General features: G+C 43.8%; 1 protein-coding gene across 5 annotated transcripts in view; it reads left to right on the top strand.

Annotated features, from left to right (window-relative positions):
• Positions 1-24230, top strand: part of SLC9A7 (solute carrier family 9 member A7) — a 108973-nt gene that overhangs the window by 21166 nt on the left and 63577 nt on the right. For all 5 annotated transcript variants that reach the window (XR_006388188.1, XM_044284603.1, XM_044284605.1 and 2 more), the window contains exon 2: positions 12454-12653. Coding sequence is in view for 4 of the 5 variants with exons in the window: in XM_044284603.1 (XP_044140538.1) it covers positions 12454-12653 (200 nt within the window). In the remaining variant the exon portion in view is untranslated. The remainder of the gene's footprint in view (positions 1-12453; positions 12654-24230) is intronic.

The following is a 24230-nucleotide window of genomic DNA, read 5'->3' on the forward strand; positions in this document are numbered from 1 at the left end:
TGCGCTGTGACGTCGCTGCGTGTGCAATCCCTGCGCTGTGACGTCGCTGCGTGTGTAATCCCTGCGCTGTGACGTCGCTGCGTGTGCAATCCCTGCGCTGTGACGTCGCTGCGTGTGCAATCCCTGCGCTGTGACGTCGCTGCGTGTGCAATCCCTGCGCTGTGACGTCCCTCTAAAAAGCTCTCAAATGCTGAAAGAAATGATGACATAGGTAATAGTTGCTGGCCATTAAGTTGGCTTTTGAGGAATGGCATCATTGGTTGGAAGGAGAGATTCATCCTATTAGGGTAATTATCGATCACAAAAATCTGGCTTACCTGGAGTCGGCTAAACGTCTGAACCCAAGGCAGGCCAGAGTGTGTGTGTGTGTGTGTGTGTGTGTGTGTGTGTATTGTCACCTATCGACCTGGTGTTAAGAACGTCAAGGCAGATGCTTTGTCATGTAGATGATATTAGCTAAAGGGGTGGTAATATCCGCCCTTTATCCTGAACTTGAGGCAGTAGTGTTGGAGGCCCAGGGGAAGTTGTTTGTTCCTTCGGAACTATGGCCCAAGGTGTTCGAAGAACATCACTGTAAAGTTCTTACGGGACACCCTGGGAGCAGATTCACAGTCAATCTCATTTCCCATAGATTCTGGTGGCCAGGGTTGCGCAAATGTGTTGAGGGTTATGTGTCAGCTTGTGAGACCTGTGCACGTGCCAGGGTGACACATACTCGGCCTTCAGGATCTCTACTTCTGTTGTCTATCCCTTCCCAACCTTGGACTCATTTATCCACGGACTTTATCACAGATTTGCTTAAATTCTCAGGGAAAACTGTGATTCTGGTGGTTGTTGATCGCTTCAGTAAGATGTCACATTTTATAGCAATATCAGATTTACCTAATGCTAAACTCTCGCACAAGTGTTTGTTTATAATAATGTGAAACTACATGGTATCCTCTCTGATGTGGTATCTGATAGGGCAGTGATGGCGAACCTATGGCACGGGTGCCAGAGGCGGCACTCAGAGCCCTCTCTGTGAGCACCCACACCGTGGAGAAAGTCTATGGTGTACCAATATGCCTTAGAATTTGCCTGCGATTCAATAGTGCAGGACATGCTATGAACAGCACAGGCAGCACATTGACTGTAGGCAGGTCATTATAGCTAAATGATAAAGTACATGGAAGATGTATGATATTAGTGTTCAGGTTAAATTGCCGTGTTGGCACTTTGCGATAAATAAGTGGGTTTTGGGTTGCAGTTTGGGCACTCGGTCTCTAAAAGGTACACCATCACTGTGATAGGGGGACTCACTTTTTTTTCCAGATTCTGGAAGGTGTTTCGCCTGGGGGTACAATTGTCCCTTTCTTTGGCATTTCATCCTCAGTTGAACGGACAGACTGAACGCACTAACCAGAATCTGGAGACTTATTTGAGATGTTTTTGTCTCGGGAAAATCAGGAGGAGTGGTCTTCGTTTTTGTCTTTGGCTGAGTTTGCCATAATTAACCAAGTTTTTTAGTCCAAGTTTTTGGGGGCATATGGGTTCCATCTGCAGTTTGGCAAATTTTCTGGTACTGAGACTTCTGATATGCCGGAAGAGGAAAGATTTTCCTCTTCTTTGTCATCTATTTGCCGGAAAATTCTAAATAATAAAAATAAATAAATAAATTTAAATAAATGGGCAAAAAGTATAAACGTATGGCTGACAAGAGACGTATGACTGGTCCGGACCGGAGAGTGGGTGATTTTGTGTGGCTGTCCACAAGAAACATTAAGTTGAAAGTACCTACTTGGAAGTTTGGGCCAAGGTTTATCGGTCCATATAAGATTTCTAACCTGATTAATCCGGTCGCCTTTCGTCTCTAACTTCTGCAGGCTTTAAAAAATCATAATGTTTTCCACAAATCATTGCTGAAAAGATATGTCGAACCTGCTGAACCATGTGGGTTCCAGCGGCCGACGTTAATGCCAGTCGCCTTGTGAAGGCCTTTCACAGCGCTCATCCTGATGAGGTCTGTCCTGGGTGTTCGGAGTTCACCCGTAGAAGGGGGGTACTGTCACGGTCCTTCCCATGACAGAGGTTAGAAGATCTGAGAGACTGGTGGAACGTGAGGTTATCTGACAGTGGCTCTATTTTCACTAGTTGCAGTGTTGTTGTTGGTAATGACCACACCTTGTCAGGTGCAGGTGTATTTTGTTGTTCTTTGTTCATTGTTTCTTTGCATCAGAGACGCTGGTTTGTTCATCTAGGAAGAAACCAGTAGTCTCAGACCTGTCACTACACCCAGGGATTTTCAGGGCTACTGGGGCCTAGGTTTCCGGTGTATGTATATTCCCACCTTCAGGGTCTATACATACTGGCAGGAGTCGGGGCTAGGTTTAGGGTTTCCTATGTGGTCACCTTTCCCTTTCACTAGCCTTGAGGCCTAGTTTCTGGTCATTTTCCTTCTGTTGTTTGTCCCCTCCCTCCTACACTGTGATGGATAAGTGGTCTATCCACCAGCAACACTGTGGTCCCATATTTATTCAGCAGATGTTGGGGTAACCCGTAGAAAATAAAAACTTATTCTAAATTTCCTTGATGCAACATGGTAGTCTGATCTTGTCAGGCACTGCTCACCGAAGTCTAAGCATCTGACCCCATGGAGAGAATCCACCATTCGCAATGAGATTACTGTCATACATTGAAGGGGTTTTCCGGGACTCGTATATTGATGGCCTATTCTCAGGATAGGCCATTAATATCTGACCCTGCTTATCAGCTGTGGGAAAAGGCTGTGGCCTCCTTACAGCTTACCAAGCACAGTGTTGTGCATTGTATAGTGGCTATGCCTGGTATTGCAGCCGAGGCCCATTCACCTGAATGGGACTAAGCTGCCACTAGACCACATGACCGATAAACATGGCCTCTTAAAACAGCTGATTAGCGGTGGTGCCGAATGTCAGACCCCCACTGTCTAGAGGATAGGTCATCAATAGGAGTCCGGGATAATCCCTATAAAACATTGTTTTAACCCCTTCAACCACTGTGATGTACCCATATGGCTGGGGGTTGAGAGCATTGCATGCCACAGTGCCATTTATTAATGGCCTCTCTGGGGCTTTGTGTGAGTGCGTTTTATGCAAGGCAGAAATGGATTATGAAGAGCCAATTGTGGTGCACTCCTGGGAGATGCAAGTGCATGATGCTCACATAGGAAGAGCTGCTGCCCACCCACAGAAAGGGAAAACACAAGTCCTTCAGATAATGTAAGTTAAAAAGCTAAAAATTGCAAAGGAGAGCAGTGTTTTTCTTCTTCATTGATATAGTTACCATAAATACTTTAATAGTGTGCATTACTCCAGATATTTTGTTTCCATTTTGTGAGATAACTTCTTTAATGGTACATATTTGGATTGGGTCGCCATTACTAGTAATGTACTATAGGGATCAGTACCGATTTATCTATTATTCTCATATATACAGGTGAAACTCAAAATTAGAATATCGTGCAAAGTTAATTTATTTAAGTAAGGCTACTTTCACATTGGCGTTTCAGGGTCCGCCTGTGAGATCCGTTTCAGGGCTCTCACAAGCGGCCCAAACGTATCAGTTTAGCCCCAATGCATTCTGAATGGATCAGTTTGCCTCCGTTCAGCCTCCATTTCCGCTCTGGAGGCGGACAACATAACGCTGCTTGCACCTGGGCACAAGCCTGACACTTCTCTCATTGTCTTTGCTCCGCAGAGGCAGGGCTGTGGAGTCGGTAGATAAATGCTCCAACTCCTCAGTTTTTGGTGCTCTCGACTCCGACTCCCCGACTCTGACTCCTCTGAATTTAATATGCAAATGTATTTTATACATTCCTTGAAGGAAAGAAAGGCAACATACATGTCATTACCACAGAACTACTGGCTAGGAAGCTGCTGCCTTCTCCTTTGTGTGCTGATCTTCTGCTATAGATAGGGCAGTGGGAGAATCCAAGAAGGGGCATTTATTGTAAAACATGATTTCCCTAGTAGAATCCCATAGTCATGTTTAAAGTTAAAGCTAACAATCTGAGTTTACAAGTTTTTATAGCCTTAGCTGAATGACAGCAGTTTTTCAAATGGTTTACAGCTTCAGTCTTGAACTATTGACTATCCATTCCCTTCACTTATACAAGTGTCTAGTCCTGCAATCAGTGAGAGGCTAGGTTAACCATGGGCGTTGTGTTCCCTGTAACAGCGCAACACAATGGAAAGTATAAGTATTACCGCTCCTTAACTGTGCGTTGCGTGCCATATTGTGAAGCATATGAAAAGCATGCTTCTTCATGGTCACTTAACGTGTTCGTTTTGCGGTAACGTGACGCACTGCATGCATTGGCCTTTTTTCTTACAGTAGAGAAGTACCGTATTTTTCGCAAAAGTGGGGGAAAAATACCAGTGCGTCTTATGGGGCGTATGCTGCAACCGTCTGGTGAATAGGCTGAGAGGGAGGAGGGGTGGGGGCCGGCATCTGTTTCTGTAATGGCAGCGGGGCCCGGTGCAGTCACTGTATTCTACTACGCCGGGCCCCGCTCACTGTAGTATACAGTAATCATATCTAACTTGTGGATATTTTTAAAGTATTCCAATCATTTTAAATCTAGCGCTGTACTACTAACATCTTAGCAGTCAGGAGGCCGGGTGGGCGCTCGTAGCGCCTGCTCCGCCCACTTTATGAATGAAGCAGGCACCGGGCCCCGCTGCCATTACAGACATTTACATTTCTGGTTGGCAATTGCGGACAAGAATAGGACATGTTCTATTTTTTTCAAGAACTGAATTGCGAATCCCAAAAAAAACGGATGCGGATCCGTGAAATGCGTATTCGCATCCGTTCCAGTCCCATTGAAAGTAAATGGGTCTGCAAATTGCAGAACGAATGTGGACCCAAATTACGGACGTGTGAATGGACCCTTAGTCTACTTTCACACCTGCGTTATGTGCGGATCCGTCTTGTATCTGCACAGACTGATCCGCACCTATAATGCAAACGCTTGTATCCGTTCAGAACGGATCTGTTTGCATTATTCTTTTTTTTTTTTTAAAGTCTAAGTCAAAAAGGATCTGTCCTGACTTCATTGAAAGCCAATAGGCGATGGATCCATTTTCAACTGCACCATATTGTCAGTGAAAACGGATCTGTCCCCATTGACTTACATTGTAAGTTAGGACGGATCCGTTTGGTGTCCACCTCCAGAGTGGAATTGAGATGGAACGGAGCCAAACTGATGATTCGCATCCATTCAGAATGAATTGGGTCTGAACTGATCCGTTTTGAACAGTTTGTGAGATCCCTGAAACGGATCTCACAAACGGAATTCAAAACGCCAGTGTGAAAGTAGCCTTATGTGGTTTTAAAATTGTAAAATAAAAGGAATCCTACAAGGTAAAATCCCCTTTCTGTGTTAATAAAGCTCCTTTACCTGAGCCCTTTAATGTATTCTCTTTTTACCTGTTGACAACATGAGGATACTTTGAATGTATGTACTGTAAGTGCAATTTACTTCTGGAAAATCTTGTTTGGGTAGGCTAGTGTTTCATAAATCTCAGTCATGGCTATGTCCAATCTTGAATACCAGTTCTCTTTTTATGAATATATATAACAAAATTCTGTGACAATAATAATTTTATTATTAATAATAATAATAATAATAAATTTTTTTTTTGTGATCAGAACCCTGATTATCTAATGGAAATATAGTTAAAGGGGTTGTGCAGTGAGTTATATTGATTACCTGTCCTCAATATCTAATCGGCAGCAGGGACGTCGGACCCCTGATCTGCTGTTTGACAAGGAGGCCACGCTCCATGCTTCCCAGTCTTTACACTGCGCGTCGTCTCCTGTGCAGCAGTGGCGTAGTGTAATTACAAGCACTCTCTTCAGTCAAGTGAATGGAGTGAGTACTTTTAATTGCCCTGCACATCTGAGACACAGTGCAGTGTAATGAGCAGGAAGCGGAGCTTGCATGGAACGCTGCCTTCTCTTCAAACATCTGGTTGGGGGGGGGGGGGTGCCAGGTGTCAGACCCCCACCAATCAGATATTAATGACCTATCCTGAGAATAGGACATCAATATAAATTGCTGCACAACCCCTTTAAATGCTGCTCTTCTGGCTTTCTATAGTAGTTACTTAGTCACTTCCTGCATATGTTTATGCATGGAACTCTGTAACCAAATGCACTGAGCCCTTAACCCTTTCAGGCCACAGACTTTTTATATTTTCTTTTTTTTTTTTTTTTCTTCCCCGCCATCTAATTTTTCTAACCTTATACTACTTTTAAAAAAAACTTTAAAAAAAACAACTTTTTCTTTGCATCACCATATCACCCATAACTTTTTTCTATATTTCTGTCTATAGAGTTGTGAGTGCTTGTTATTTGCAGGGCACATTTTAGTTTTTATTTGTTCCTTTTTAGATTAAATAATACTTTTTTAACACTTAAATTTTTTTTGGGGGGGGGTGAGGTGACCAAAAACAGCAAATAAGTCAGCTTTATTTTTTTTCTTACAGCATTCAACGCACAGGAAAATATTTAAAGGGAACCTGTCATCAACTTTAGGGTCCATTCACACGTCCGTTTTTTCTTTCCTGATCTGTTCCGTTTTTTGCGGACCAGATCTGGATCCATTCATTTTCAATGGGTCCTGGAAAAAATCAGTTTCCGTTGTTCCGTTCCACATGTCCGTTTTAAATATAAAACATGTCCTATTCTTTTCCGCAAAATTCGGATCCTGGTACAATACAAAGTCAGTGGATCCGCAAAAAACTGAATACATTCGGATGTCATTCCGTATGTCATCCGTTTTATGCGGAATCCGTTGGGTTTTTGAATCATTTTACCAGTGTCATGAAGTACAATATGTGACGAAAAAACAATCTCAGAATGGCCTGGATAAGTCAAAGCGTTTTAAAGTTATCAGCACTTAAAGTGACACTGGTCAGATTTGCAAAAAAATGGCCAATTCCTTAAGGTGAAATAGGGCTGAGTCCTTAAGGTCCCTTTCACACGAGCAAGTTTTCCGCACGGGTGCAATGTGTGACGTGAACACATTGCACCCGCACTGAATCCTGACCCATTTGTTTCAATGGGGCTGTGCACATGAGCGTTGTCCTGGCCCCATAGAAGTGAATGGGGCTGCGTGAAAAACGCATTGCATCCGCAAGCAAGTGCGGGTGCGATGCGTTTTTCATTGATGGTTGCTAAGAGATATTTGTAAACCTTCAGTTTTTTTTATCACGCGTGTGAAAAATGCATCAAAACGCATTGCACCCGTTCAGAAAAAAAACTAAACAACTGCACGCAATTGCAGACAAAACTGACTGACTTTGCTTGTAAAATGGTGTGAGTTTCACTGAACGCATCCGGAGCCAATCCGTCATGCTCGTGTGAAAGAGGCCTAAGGGGTTAAATAGTTAGAAAATTTTCAGACGTGGCGATACCAATTATGTTTTTTTGTTTGTTCGTTGTTAAATGTGAATTTGGAAAGTTGGGTGATTTCCATATTATAATATATATATTTGTACATTTTATGAACTTTTTTTTTTTTTTAAACTTTAAAGGGAACCTGTCACCTTTACTATGCTACCCTCACTGAGTGTTTCTAAATTGCACTTTTAATTTCATTTGCAGACTAATTCAATAAGTATTACCGTATGCATTTTTGTACTTCCCGCCTTTTATGCAAATTAACATAAGAGTCATATCTATCTTGTGTGACCAGAGAAGAGTCATATTTTCAAGCTCTGACTCATCTCAGGTTAATTTGCATATGTATTAAATCTTATTTTTCTTTTCTTTTTTTTTTACACAATAAAAGAACACAGGACTTCGGGGACTGGGTATTGCGGATGTGCTAGCGGCCATCTAGCAACCCATGTCCTCAGATCTATACACAAAAATCCCGGTGACAGGTTCCCTTTAGTAATTTTTACTTCCCTTTAGGAACTTTAATATGTGATCTCATGATCGTTTGCCCCATAGACTACAATAGAATACTGTTGCAGTCTATGGGCTTTTCACAGGCTGCCTGTCAGGCCATGCCTCAGACCGGGGGATAAAATTGCAGTCAAAACCATCAGCTCTTATTTATATAAAATTTGATTCCATAATGGAATTCATGCTTCTGAAATACATTCCTGTACAAGCTGTTGCACACGTGGTTGTTCTTGTTTAGGCTTTATTACTGCTTTGACAACAATACAAATGTCAGGTATATATTTAAGATCAGCTGGTCGGGGTCAATATAGATTCCTCCAGCGAGTTTCGCCGGGTAAGCAGCATGGCGGGCAGTCAAAGTATAGAGTGGCAGTGGCAAACTGAGTGAAATCGTGATCTATTTAACACAGAGTACCGCCCAGTCAGGGGACTCTGCAACGCAGTTAGCCCGTAGCAAGCAGAGGGAGGGGCCGGCTAATCTGCTCCGCCTCATGTCCTTGCATCATACGTACGTCATCCAATGCGTGACAAGGGGCGGGATCATTACCTAGGTGACAGAGCAGAGCTTTCCCGGCAGGGCCCTATATGCGATTCTCCGTTAATTTCTTTTTCGTAGGTCCTGTATAATTTAGATCTACTGAGAAAATAGCCAGCACAAATTGTCATGGTAACCATATATCCAAAATCGGGTCATGGTGCCTAATGGACCTGGGTGCTAAGTATACAGGAATAACCAAATACATACCCAAAATGTAGCAACAGATAAGGAGGCATAAGGACACACATCATAAGTGTATGTATTGACACCTGGGTGTACCAGGGTGTACATCAAAGGGGTGAAAATACTTATAGATACATGTGGCAATTGCCCTGAATGTTATCAGGGAGGTTGGGAGAGGAAGAAACCATAATATGAAGATGACATAAAAAAAAGTGAGAGAGAGGCAGGAGGGGTGAAAAGAGGTCTCGGACCAGGTTCCTCTAGGATCCATGATAAGAAGCAATCTCCATCATGTAGAATAGACTCTGAGGAGCCTGGAATCATGTATTTAAAGCCAGAGAGTCCATATGTTATATGAAGGGTTTGAAAGAGAGAACTTCATTCAAACCACATGGGGTAACACTTTTCATCCTAAAAATCCGGTTACTGGTTAAACGCATTGGCGGAATTAGGGCTTGTACTATGAGCGTTTTCTAAATAGTTCCGAGGTTCCAGCTGGCTGGGGGTCGCTCTTCTCAGGGCGGGTGCTCCGACTACAGCCAATTTGAGGTGCTCCCCCTTGCTAGACTAGGGCTTAGTAGCGAAAGCACAAGTTGGCTAGTATACCAATAGCACTGCCTTTGTTATGATAACCCGCCATTGATGTGATCTGTATAAACACTTAAGAAGGAGGTCCCAGTTGTTGTCTACAATACCCTCTACTCACTGGGCTATCCACGGACATTCAAGCACTGTATTAGTCAGTTATGAAATGTCAGGTATATATTTATGCCAAACTTTAAAGGGATTGTGCAGTACAAAGATATCAATGTCCTATCCGTGGGATAGGTAATTAATATCAGATCGGTGGCGGTCCAACTACCGGCACCCCCGCCGATCATCTGTTTGAAGGGGTAGCGGTGCTTGTGTAAGTGTTGCTTCCACTTAAAAATTACCTGTGAGTCATCTCGCTTGTAGAGGCGGCGCAGTGTAATTAAAACTGTTCAGTCCTATTCAGGTGGGCATATAGACAGGGCTCGGGTCCTTCATTTGAACCCTGGTTCCAGTTTACAGACGTCCGGCACCCCGCAGTCTCATTTGCAGGGGTACGGATGGGTGACAGAGAGACCCCCTCACTCTGAAACCACTTAGATGCCGTGAGCAATAGACTTCTGCTGATTTGGGCTGTTAGAGCAGGATCCTGGCTGTCAAACGAGAGTCAAGTTTGGGGAACCCGTGCAGCGTTTATAGTAGGCCACCATAAAAAGGTGGCCTATAATAAGACCTTTTTTAATGGCGTTTGTAGAGGGACATGTCTGTTCTCATTAAGGGGTTAAAGAGTATCCTCAGATTTTACAATGCATACTGCATACAGTATTAAATAAATCTTTGTCCTGATGAGGCCGGTGTACTTACTGTGAAAGTCCAAATCAGAATGCTTAATGTATGTCAGCATTTGAATGAGAAGCCGAGGGGCTGGGATGTACTTTAACTCTTTAATTGGATTAATAAAATGCTTGTTATAATATCTGATGGGCAAAATTTCCTAAAGGATAATGCAGCTATTGTGACTAGGTCTAAGATCTCTATGCAGTTTGTATTGTGAGAGATCCTCAGTAACTTGGCACATATAGCACACCATAGAATATAACACAAATATCAGTTGTTGGGGGTCTGGCATTACTGCAGCTTTTAGGGGCACAAACAGGTGCCCACTCCACTCAGCTAAATCCTGAAACGTCATATCGGCCCAGGGTACTAATGTGCTGTGCCAGGATTTAGCCAAGCTTAGCGGGCACAATCAGGAGCAGCTATGTGTGCTCCTGCCAGTGCAGCGCTCGTTGTGGCCCCTATTCCAGTAGTACCGCCATACACTGCCAGGTGATTCACTATAGAGCTATTAATACTTTCTATATATTATTTAATGTATGCTTCCAGTTTTCACATGCATTATTTATGTGGCTCTCAAGCTAGTGTGAAACTACAACCCCCAGCATGCCATGATGGTCTACAGCACTTAGAATATGTTGGGGCTTTCATCTACACAATAGTTTGGACTTGTTTTCCAGTATTGATTAGTTAAAGGTGTTTGTCTGGGACTTGCTTATTGATGACCTAACCTTAGGATAGGTCATCAGTACTCTCTCATATTGGAAAGGGCACTACTCCTGACATGCCTGCCTATCAGCAGTTTTCACAAGCTTCGGTGTCGGCCCCAGGCAGTGATGCCACACGGCTCCATCCGTTGTATAGTGCCAGTGACTGCTTACTGCATGGCCACAACACATTGGACCGCGCTGTGCAGTTCCCATGCCGGAGATTGTGACAATAGCTGAGCGGTGGGGATGTCAAGCGCTGGACCCCCGCTGGTCTGATGTAGATGACCTATCCTATGGATAGGTCCTCCAATAAGTGAGATTGTACCGCTGGGGGAAGTAGCTGACAAGAGAACTTTAAATAAACTAAATGTATTTTTTTCCTAAATGTTACATGCCACATTCATCTAGAATATATGAAACGCTGAATAATTTTGACTGTAATTTGAATGGCAGGTTCTTAGTGCACATTTTGAAGTTTATTAGAAGTAGCAGTAATGTAATTTCATGTTTGTGTATTGTATATAGTACAGAGGCTGCTGCCCTTTCCTGTTTGCATTTGCTTATTTATTTCATTATATTAGGATGTCATAGTTGGTACAGGTCAACATACAGTATATACAGTACATTTTTTATATATATTTTTTATGCCAGATGTCTGTGGTTACAATATCTGTATAGTTGAAAAGAAAGCATGATTATTTTTTTTTTTTTTTTTTTTTTTTTTTTTTTTTTTCATCTTAAAGCGGTTATCCAAGTTCTATAATGCGCCCCCGACATACCTGGACCCCTCACACAGACAGTACTTACTTTGCTCCCTGGCACCTGCATCACTTCTCATACTGGCACGGCCGCCACTGCATCGTTCTGCAACGGGAACAAGCCTCTCTGGCAAAGCGGGTGACGCTAGGGAGGCTCGTTCCCGTCGCGGCCTGCTATGCAGATGCAGTATCGGCCATGCTGGTATGAGAAACGACGTGGGTGCTGGGGAGTGAGGCAAGTACGGTCTGTGTAAGGGACCTGGGCATGTGGGGGGGACATTATAGAACTTGGATAACCCCCTCTAAAGGGATTGCCTGACCCCAAAACCAATTTTAGTTAGGCCCCACACCGCCACTGCTGCTTCTCCCTGTGCGGATGAAAACATCCGATGTCGTGGGGGGGGGGGGGGGGGTAGCAATGGGGAGGAGCCTCCCTAGCATCGTGGGTGACGCTAGGGAGGCTCGTCCCCATCCCCTTCTGCCATTGGCTGCTGCAGCGTTTTGCTGTCCGCTTGACGAAACTGAGCCAAACTGATCCGTTCTGACACACAATGTAAGTCAATGGGGACGGATCCATTTTCTCTGGCACAATAGAAAACGGATCCGTCTCCCATTGACTTTCAATGGAGTTCATGACTGATCCGTCAACCGGATCCATTCATGGCAGATGCATGTGGTTGTATTATTGTAACAGATCAGTTTTTGCAGATCCATGACGGATTCGCCCAAAACGCGAGTGTGAAAGTAGCCTAAGTAGATTCAGTGTGAGGGGCCCGGCATATGGGGGACATTTTATAGGATTAGGCACTCTTCTATTCACCACCACTCTATTTCAGCTCCAAGGCCCCAACCCCCACTCCTTCTGGTCCCTTTTGAGTTGAAGTTGTAAGAAATAATGTTCAAGATCTGACCTTCTTGCATAGTCATTGATGTTTCTGACTGAATTCTGTTCATTGATCAGGTCTTATTGTTGGGGTGATTTTGAGGTATGGCATACCTTCCACCAGCACCTATGACAAGGCCATCAGCTGCTCTCCAGAACAGAGGGCATTCACCACACTCCTGGTCAACGTCAGTGGGAAGTTCTTTGAGTACACATTAAAGGGAGAAATTATTCCTGAGAAGATTCATAATATGGAACAGAATGACATGTTGAGAAAAGTAAGTGACCCTTGGTTATTTTTTGGGGAGGGGATACTGTTGGGTTTTGTTGTGCTTTCAAGTTATCGGTATGATGTGGTGGATATTTGTTTGGCATTAAAGGTGGCTTCTCTTCCAGGTGGCACAAGTTCTTCTAACTCCAGAAGAGGAATTCTGAACTAAATGACTGTGTGGATCTCATTTTGATAAAGTTTGATTTGGTCACAAATTAAAGGGGTTATCCAAGACTAAACTTTTTAGAATGCATCTGTCAGCAGATTTGTAGCTATGAAACTGGCTGACCTGTTACATGAGCGCTTGGCAGCTGAAGGCATCTGTGTTGGTCCCATGTTCATACGTGTCCACATTACTGAGAAAAATAATAATCTGCATATATTAAAACAACGTCTAGGAGCAATGGGGGCGTTACTGTTACACCTAGAGGCTCTGCTCTATCCTCTGCCTTTGACAGGGCCAGGCAGTGAAAGCATCAACATTCTGGCCCTGTCAAAGTGTAGAGAACCCAGCAGTAGCAGAGAGAGCAGAGCCTCTGGGTGTAACAGTAACGCCCCCTTTGCTCCTAGAGGCTCAGTTGCATGTATTAAAACATACCTTTTCTCAGTAATGTGGACACATATGGACATGGGACCAACACAGATGCCTTCAGCTGCCAAGCGCACATGTAACAGGTCTGCCAGTTTCTTGGCTACAAATCTGCTGACAGATGCCCTTTAACAGACCTCTACAGAGTGGATAGACCCGCGGTCGGGTTCATACTCGCTTGGTCACCACTGCTGGATTCCAGCTACATTGATTCTTGGTCGCTTCAGCAGGTCCCGGGTCTCTGGGAATGAACATCCAGTTGATGGGTGTCTTGTGACTGCTGCAGCCATGACCCGTCTCTCATGCTGCACGTTACCGAGTGACGTACCACATGGGTGACAGGTCACTGCTGCAGTCAGTAATTGGCTGCAGTTGTAACGTAATGCCTGTCAACAGGATGTTATTTCCCAGAGACCCAGGACCTGCTGAGACTGCTATAGAGTGATGGAGCCAGGCAAGAATGCCCCCCCCCCCCCCCCCCCCCCCCCCTCCTTCTGCTGGTCCAGCCACTCTGAAGAGTATAGGCCCCTAACAGCTTAGGACAGAATATGTAACATGTAAGATGTCTTTATAATGCTTGGTGTCACTGAACATTGAAAAAACTTTTGATGTATCATATGACATATGAAAGTTTTAAATTGGTGGGGCCAGAGTGCTGAGAGACTCCTGCCGATCGCTAGAACGAAGAGAGAGAAGTGCTCACACAGCATGATTTCTCTCCTCACTGCAGGAGACCGAGATTGAGACAGCCTCATAGACTATATATATTGAGTCAGTCTCCCTGGGAAGGAGAGACGGCTTGTTCTAGTGATCAGCGTGGGTTGCAGCACTCAAGTGTTTTTTCAAAGTTCAGAGACACAGCAGAAGTACCAGATGGAAAGGAAGGGATTAAAGAGGTTCTGCAGTTTGTTTAAACTGATGATCTATGCATTCAAGTGAACCGAGCGTAGCCCGCCCAGGCCAGTTAATACTAGTTGTGACGTCACTGGAGCACCGCTGCCTTCTCGAACGGCTGATCGGCGGGGGTCCCAGGGGTGGGACCCCTGCGGATCTATCCAGAGGATAGATCATCAGTTTAAACAAACTGCAGAACCCCTTTAATGTACCGTTACTTACTCTTTACACAGAGTACATGTGACTTGTCAATTCCTTGCCATGATTACGTACTTCTTTGAATAGGAGAATCGATATAACATTCCCTAATACGTCTATGCAAGGGGGTGCATGGCTACTTTCACACTGGCGTTTTGGTTTCTGTTTGTGAGATCCGTTCAGGATCATGGTGATGGATCATGTGACGGACCATGTGATGAGCGAAAAGTGATGTCACCACAGGTCCTTTTCCTACTGCACAGCAAAGATGAAGACAGAAGAGAAGCTGGGCTGCGCAAACAAGTGGAATAAGGGGAGTTAAATTATATATTTTTTTTAACCCCTGCAGCCCTATTGTACTAAGCATTCTGTATTAGGAATGCTATTATTTTCCCTTATAACCATGCTATAAGGGAAAATAATATAAAGATCGGGTCTCCATCCTGATAGTCTCCTAGAAACTGTGCGTGAAAATCGCACTTGTTTGCGGATGCTTGCGATTTTCACGCAGCCCCATTTATTTCTATGGGGCCTGCGTTGCGTGAAAAACACATAAAGTGGAGCATGCTGCGATTTTCACGCAACGCACAAGTGATGCGTGAAAATCGCTGCTCAAGTGCACAGCCCCATAGAAATGAATGGGTCCAGATTCAGTGTGGATGCAATGCGTTCACCTCACGCATTGCACCCGCACGGAAATCTCGCCCGTGTGAAAGAGGCCTTATAGTTTCAGCTCCGCTTCGCTGTTCAAGGGCATCTGTCAGTAGATTTGTATCTATGACACTGGCTGACCTGTTACATGTGCGCTTGGCCGCGGAAGGCATCTGTGTTGGTTACATGCTCATATGTGCAGATTGCTGAGAAAAATGTAGTTTTAATATATGCAAATAAGTCTCTAGGAGCAACGGGGGGCCTTACTGTTACACCTAGAGGCTCTGCTCTCTCTGCAATTGTGCTGTGCCCTCTGTACTTTGACAGGGCCAGGCAGTTTAAACCTGATCATGAATGACTTCTCCTAAAGGCTTAGGCCGAATGCACACGGCCGTGAGCTGTCCGTGGTAACACAGCCTGGATTCCTGCTGAGAGCAGTAGCGCATGGCGTCATAGCAACCAATGACACCGTGCGCTACTGGTGTGAGCAGGAATCCAGGCTGTGTTACCACGGACCGCTCACGGCCGTGTGCATTCGGCCTTACTCTGCGCCGGTAATCAGTGCAGTACAGGAAAATGCTCGCCATACAGAAGATGCGCCTCTGTTGCTCCTAGAGGCTCATTTGTATATATTTAAACTTCAGTCATTTTCATAGGTACAATTCTGCTGATGCCCTTTCAGGTAACAAATCACATTATTTTTATTTTTTTTTATTTTTTTTTATCACAGCTGCATCTGTTTTGCGGTCCGTAAATCATAGATCCTGGCCTTATGCATGCTGCCATTTTTCTTTTCTCACTCCTCTAGAAATGTCCTATCCTTGTCCGCAAAAAAGACAAGAATAGGACATGTTCAATTTTTTTTGCAGGGCCACAGTTTGCTGTCTGCAACTCTGCATCTTTTGAGGCCCCATTGAAATAATTTCCGCATAAAATGCAGATCTGATGCGGACAAACTACGGCCGTGTGCATGATCCCTTTATTTATAGCTAGATATAGGGGGACATTTACTAAGCATGTTGCACCAGAATTATGGAGTAAAATGCACCAAAACAAAATGGCGTTTTCACCATAAAATGAAATATAAATGTCAAAGTGGGCGGGGCTATCAAATTGGTGCATATTACGCCTCATTTATCATTCTTTTATCAGCAGAATTGGCTCAAATTACTGCAGACAATTAAGCCAGCTTATGTGGCGGTGGTTTGTGTAAAAAGGTTGCATTTATGGCAGAAAGATGCGACTTTTTGTCAGTCGCATTTCTGAAAAGAGAACCAACTCGTCGTGGGAACAAGTGATAGGTAAGTATTAAAACAGGACACATTAATTTTTATCTAATATAAACAATGACAAAAACTTCCTGAGTCTGGAAAAGTCGCAAATATGGTTAAAAAGTCTCAAGTGCGGTCTGGCATGGGTGGCTGAAATGGCACATTTTGGTTTAAAGGGAACCTGTCACCGGGATTTTGTGTATAGAGCTGAGGACATGGGTTGCTAGATGGCCACTAGCACATCCGCAATACCCAGTCCCCATAGCTCTGTGTGCTTTTATTGTGTTAAAAAAAAAACAACGATTTGATATCTCAGGTTAATTTGCATATGTATCAAATTGTTTTTTTTTTTTTTACACAAAAGCACACAGAGCTATGGGGACTGGGTATTGTGGATGTGCTAGCGGCCTCAGCTCTATACCCAAAGTCCCAGTGACAGGTTTCCTTTAAAAGTCACATTTTAGTGCTACTGGTGGTAAAATGTTACAAATAGAGGGAAATAGGTGATAATCTGGTTTATATTTTAAGCCACATTTTAAAAGTGGCATGTGCCTAGTGATATGAGGTGAAACAATTCACCACTTTTGATATGTAACGTTAGTATTTTTTTTGTGTAAATTATGCCATTATTTATAAATGTCCCCCATAGTGTGCATTTCATTAAAAAAATGTAAATGAACATTTTTTAAGTATTGATTAAAGGATTCTGCAGACAGATTGTCTAGTCTGTGAAGACGTTATTACTTTAGTATAAGCTGCTACGGGTTGTCCTCCAAGAAATCCTTTTTCGCTGATGCTCGCAGCCTGCCCCGCTAGAGTCATGCTTGATATATTCATATCGTCAATATACAAAATGAGAAGCTGAAACAGTCATTCGGTTATCTCCTGGTGATAAATGCGTTAGATAGAAGTCGTACGATACAATAGGGATGTAAATCCAGAATAAAACCATCAATAAGGCTGTAAAACGTGAAACTAATATCAACATGTATGGCAATGGGATTAATAAGCTTGTGGTATAACGGTCGCCGTCTGGAGGTAATACCAGCACAGTCATGCTACATCCTACAGTTTTGGATTTCTGAAGTTTATTTTTTGTATACCATTGAGTTGGGAACCCAACTGAAAGCACCCAGGACAACACAGAGTGCCATGAAACTTACTACATTGGATTACTGTCTTGAGGACCTGTCACTACTGCAGCCAGTCGTTGGCTGCAGCGGAGTAGGTGATTGGATCCGGAAGATGGACATAGAGAAGCAAGTGCGCAGGACTGGAGTGTGGTGAGCAGGTAAGTATGATTCTTTACCTAGCAAAGGCAGGCTGCTCGGAACAGCGACAAAGTATTTATTACCAGACAACCCCTTTAACCCTCCAATGATTACCAGTAAATCTGTTTTATAAAAAGTGAAGCTCCTTGCTACTAATTTACAACCTCTGAGAAACGATTTAGGCTACTTTCACACTTGCGTTCAGAGCGGATCCATCTGCATTATATTGTAAAAAAAATTCTAAGTGTCAAAGTGGCCTCAGGGATCCGTCCAGACTTTACATTGAAAGTCAATGGGGGACGGATCCGTTTGAAAATTGAGCCATAGTGTGTCATATTCAAACGGATCCGTCCCCATTGACTTACATTGTAAGTCTGGACGGATCCGTTTGCCTCCGCGCGGCCAGGCGGACACCCGAACGCTGCAAGCGGCGTTCAGGTGTCCGCCTGCGGAGCGGAGGCTGAACGCTGCCAGACTGATGCATTCTGAGCGGCCTCTTTGTCGCCATCTGGTGCTCACAGTGGTATCTGCAGATTGGGTGGTTTCTTTTTAGTTTATTTCTATACTTTGTCCACACACTGTCCTTATCGTATTACACTTACTGGTTGCATGTTTACAGTGGTCTAAGTGCAGTTAGTTAAGAGCAATGTGCAGAGTATTGGAGGGGATTTTTTATTATATATATATATATATATATATATATATATATATATATATAATATCTCTCTCTATCTCTCTATCTATATCTTGAAGAAAATGGACAGCACTCCAATTAAAAGTGAAAAATAGTGAACTTTTATTCACCCATATTGTGGCAACTTTTGCGACGTATATTATTGGGGTGTTGCCGCGGCCCCTGTGGACACTGCTCCCGCTGGACTCTTACTAACTATAGATAGATATATATTAGGAACACCTGTTCTATTTCTCATATATGCGATTTATCTAGTCAACCTATCACATGGCAGTTGCTTCAATGCATGTAGGGTTGTGGTCCTGGTCAAGACAATCTCCTGAACTCCAAACTGAATGTCAGAATGGGAAAGAAAGGTGGGCTACAACAGCAGAAGACCCCACCGGGTACCACTCATCTCCACTACAAATAGGAAATAGAGGCTACAATTTGCACAAGCTCACCAAAATTGGACTGTTGAAGACTGGAAAAATGTTGCCTGGTCTGATGAGTCTCGATTTCTGTTGAGACATTCAAATGGTAGAGTCCGAATTTGGCGTAAACAGAATGAGAACATGTATCCATCGTGCCTTGTTACCACTGTGCAGGCTGGTGGTGGTGGTGTAATGGTGTGGGGGATGTTTTCTGGGCACACTTCAGGCCCCTTAGTGCCAATTGGCCATCGTTTAAATGCCACGGGCTACCTGAGCATTGTTTCTGACCATGTCCATCCCTTCATGACCACCATGTACCCATCCTCTGATGGCTACTTCCAGCAGGATAATGCACCATGTCACAAAGCTCCAATCATTTCCAATTGGTTTCTTGAACATGACAATGAGTTCACTGTACTAAAATGGCCCCCACAGTCACCAGACCTCAACCCAATAGAGCATCTTTGGGATGTGGTGGAACGGGAGCTTCGTGCCCTGGATGTGCATCTCTCAAATCTCCATCAGTTGCAAGATCCTATCCTATCAATATGGGCCAACATTTCTAAAGAATGCTATCAGCACCTTGTTGAATCAATGTCACGTAGAATTAAGGCAGTTCTGAAGGCAAAAGGGGGTCCAGCACTGTATTAGTATGGTGTTCCTAATAATTCTTTAGGGGTGTGTGTGTGTGTATATATATATATATATATATATATATATATATATATATATATATATATATATATATATATATATATATATATATTATTTTTTTTTTGCTTCTATCACACTACCAGATAATCAAACATCAGTAACAGCTGGCGGTGTGACACAGATTTTCTCTGTAACGTGCAGTAAAATGTAACGTCCTTTATCCAGAAATTATAATGGTCTCATTGAAAGGATTACATAAGGGGGTCTGATGTGAAACTGTGTTCAGTCACTGGTAATCCACAGTAGTAATGTATGTAGCTAGGGCTTGGTTAGACTGTTATTCCCCAAGGTTTTTATATGCCTCAGGTGTATTATATTCTTTTCCGTATTAATTTACTTGTCTTTCCCTTCAGCTATATGTATATCACTATAAATGACATACAGTGATAAAGAAGCCTTGTCTACTGCTGACTCTTAAGGGGACCATACACATTAGGCTGGGTTCTCATCAATTAATAGAGTTCCATTGTTGCTGTCCGTAAAAATGCGGATCTGCGTCTTTTGCGGTCCCATTAAAATGAATGGGTCCGCACCCGTTCTGCAAAAATGCGGAACAAAGCATCCGGCCGTCTGAATGAGCCCTTAGACAGCTTCCTTTCTGGTTTAAACTTAGACCATTTTCTACGCCTAAGGCCCCTTTCATATGAGTGAGAATTCTGCGTGGGTGCAATACGTGATGTGAACACATTGTGCCTGCATGGAATCTGGACCCGCTGTGTACATGTGCATTGGTTATCACGCATCACTTGTGCGTTGCGTGAAAATCGCAGCATGTTCTATATTCTGCAATTTTCCACGCAACTCTGGCCCCATAGAAGTGAATGGATCTGTGTGAAAATCACATCTGCAAGAAAGTGTGGATGTGATGTGTTTTTCACGGATGTTTGCTAAGAGATGTTGTTTGTATACCTTCAGTTTTTTTTTTTTATCACGCACGTGCAAAACACATTAAATTGCATTGCACCAGCGCGATAATAACTGAACGCGATTGCAGGCAAAACTGAATGACTTTGCCTGCAAAATTGCACATTTTTCACTGAATGCATTCGCAACGCATCCAGACCTAATCCGGACACGCTCATCTGCAAAGTTCCTAAAACAGGAGTAAAAAATAGTAAATGCCGGCCCTTCCCCTTCCCCGCACACTTTTTTAGACCTGTGGGAGGGAGTTGCAGATTGCGGCGCAAATAACCTTTTCGTCCGCAATCTGTGCCAGATAGAGACCTAATATAGGCGTATTACTGATTATTAAAAAAAAACGATGTCTTCGTAGTCTAAATCTGCGTAGTCCATATGGTACATTACTACGTATTATTCTCTTACCAAATTACAGACCCGAGTAAGAGGCGTCGGTGGCTCAACTTCTTGACTATGGAATGTGGATTATGCTGAGCAGGTATTGTTTACAACAGGGATGCTCAACCTGCGGCCCCCCAGCTGTTGTAAAAACTCCCATCGTGCTCTGCTGTAGACTGTCTGGGCATGCTGGGAGTTGTAGTTTTGCAACAGCTGGAGGGCCGCAGGTTGAGCATTTCTGGTCTACAAGATGTATCAGTCCTTGTAATTTCTGGCTCTAAATTGCTTGATCTGTCGTGTTCTGGGTTAAATTGCTTTGTATGTGAGAGTGATTTTCTACTTTGAGTTCCTCTATTACTGCCTGAGTCTTGTGATGTTCTCAGGCTTCGTTGCACATCTGAAACTTGCCTTAGAGCCTAGCGCTCACTTGGCCTGTTTTTGCCCATGAGGCTTCAGTTCAGTGACCTACAATTCTGCTGTAGAGGATGCTGTGTGCTATTCATTAACCACTTCAGCCCCGCTAGGTGAAACCCCCTTCATGACCAGAGCACTTTTTACACTTCGACACTACACTCCTTTCACCGTTTATCGCTCGGTCATGCAACTTACCACCCAAATGAATTTTACCTCCTTTTCTTCTCACTAATAGAGCTTTCATTTGGTGGTATTTCATTGCTGCTGGCATTTTTACTTTTTCTGTTATTAATCAAAATGTAACGATTTTTTTGCAAAAAAATGACATTTTTCACTTTCAGCTGTAAAATTTTGCAAAAAAAACGACATCCATATATAAATTTTTCGCCAAATTTATTGTTCTACATGTCTTTGATAAAAAAAAAATGTTTGGGCAAAAAAAAAATGGTTTGGGTAAAAGTTATAGCATTTACAAACTATGGTACAAAAATGTGAATTTCCGCTTTTTGAAACAGCTCTGACTTTCTGAGCACCTGTCATGATTCCTGAGGTTCTACAATGCCCAAACAGTAGAAAAACCCCACAAATGACCCCATTTCGGAAAGTAGACACCCTAAGGTATTCGCTGATGGGCATAGTGAGTTCATAGAACTTTTTATTTTTTGTCACAAGTTAGCGGAAAATGATGATGATTCTTCTTTTTTTTTTTCTTTTTTCCTTACAAAGTCTCATATTCCACTAACTTGCGACAAAAAAAAAAAAATTCTAGGAACTCGCCGTGCCCCCCACGGAATACCTTGGGGTGTCTTCTTTCCAAAATGGGGTCACTTGTGGCGTAGTTATACTGCCCTGGCAATTTAGGGGCCCAAATGTGTAAGAAGTACCTTGCAATCAAAATGTGTAAAAAATGGCCTGCGAAATCCGAAAGGTGCCCCTTTGCCCACCTTGGCTGCAAAAAAGTGTCACACATGTGGTATCGCCGTACTCAGGAGAAGTTGGGCAATGTGTTTTGGGGTGTCATTTTACATATACCCATGCTGGGTGAGAGAAATATCTTGGCAAAAGACAACTTTTCCCATTTTTTTTTATACAAAGTTGGCATTTGACCAAGATATTTTTCTCACCCAGCATGGGTATATGTAAAATGACACCCCAAAACACATTCCCCAACTTCTCCTGAGTACGGCGATACCAGATGTGTCACACTTTTTTGCAGCCCAGATGCGCAAAGGGGCCCAAATTCCTTTTAGGAGGGCATTTTTAGACATTTGGATCCCAGACTTCTTCTCACACTTTCGGGCCCCTAAAAAGCCAGGGCAGTATAAATACCCCACATGTGACCCCACTTTGGAAAGAAGACACCCCAAGGTATTCAATGAGGGGCATGGCGAGTTCCTAGAATTTTTTTTTTTTTGCATAAGTTAGCGGATATTGATTTTTTTTTTGTTTTTTTCTCACAAAGTCTCACTTTCCGCTAACTTAGGACAAAAATTTCAATCTTTCATGGACTCAATATGCCCCTCACGGAATACCTTGGGGTGTCTTCTTTCCGAAATGGGGTCACATGTGGGGTATTTATACTGCCCTGGCTTTTTAGGGGCCCTAAAGCGTGAGAAGAAGTCTGGAATATAAATGTCTAAAAATGTTTACGCATTTGGATTCCGTGAGGGGTATGGTGCGTCCATGTGAGATTTTATTTTTTGACACAAGTTAGTGGAATATGAGACTTTGTAAGAAAAAACAAAAACAAACAAAAAATTTCTGCTAACTTGTGCCAAAAAAAATGTCTGAATGGAGCCTTACCAGGGGGGGGGGGGGGGTGATCAATGACAGGGGGGTGATCAATGACAGGGGGGTGATCACCCATATAGTCTCCCTGATCACCCCCCTGTCACTGATCACCCCCCCTGTAAGGCTCCATTCAGACATCCGCATGATTTTTTACGGATCCATGGATACATGGATCGGATCCACAAAACGCATGCGGACGTCTGAATGGAGCCTTACAGGGGGGTTATCAATGACAGGGGATGATCAGGGTAATCAGGGTGATCACCCCCCTGTCACTGATCACCCCCCCTGTAAGGCTCCATTCAGACATCCGCATGATTTTTTACGGATCCATGGATACATGGATCGGATCCACAGAACGCATGCGGACGTCTGAATGGAGCCTTACAGGGGGGTTATCAATGACAGGGGGTAATCAGGGTGATCACCCCCCTGTCACTGATCACCCCCCCTGTAAGGCTCCATTCAGACATCCGCATGATTTTTTACGGATCCATGGATACATGGATCGGATCCACAGAACGCATGCGGACGTCTGAATGGAGCCTTACAGGGGGGTTATCAATGACAGGGGGTAATCAGGGTGATCACCCCCCTGTCACTGATCACCCCCCCTGTAAGGCTCCATTCAGACATCCGCATGATTTTTTACGGATCCATGGATACATGGATCGGATCCACAAAACGCATGCGGACGTCTGAATGGAGCCTTACAGGGGGGTTATCAATGACAGGGGGTGATCAGGGTGATCACCACCCTGTCACTGATCACCCCCCCTGTAAGGCTCCATTCAGACATCCGCATGATTTTTTACGGATACATGGATCGGATCCACAAAACGCATGCGGACGTCTGAATAGTGCCTTACAGGGGGGTTATCAATGACAGGGGATGATCAGGGTGATCACCCCCCTGTCACTGATCACCCCCCCTGTAAGGCTCCATTCAGACGTCCGCATGATTTTTACGGATCCATGGATACATGGATCGGATCCGTAAAAATCATGCGGACGTCTGAATGGAGCCTTACAGGGGGGTGATCAATGACAGGGGGTGATCAGGGAGTGTATATGGGTGATCACCCGCCTGTCATTGATCACCCCCCTGTAAGGCTCCATTCAGACGTCCGTATGCTTTTTGCGGATCCGATCCATGTATCCGTGGATCCGTAAAAATCATACGGACGTCTGAACGGAGCCTGACAGGGGGGTGATCAATGACAGGGGGGTGATCAATGACAGGGGGGTGATCAATGACAGGGGGGTGATCAATGACAGGGGGGTGATCAATGACAGGGGGGTGATCAATGACAGGGGGGTGATCAATGACAGGGGGGTGATCAATGACAGGGGGGTGATCAATGACAGGGGGGTGATCAATGACAGGG

The sequence above is a fragment of the Bufo gargarizans genome, chromosome 3 (genome assembly GCF_014858855.1).
Source record: "Bufo gargarizans isolate SCDJY-AF-19 chromosome 3, ASM1485885v1, whole genome shotgun sequence".
Lineage (NCBI taxonomy): Eukaryota > Metazoa > Chordata > Amphibia > Anura > Bufonidae > Bufo > Bufo gargarizans.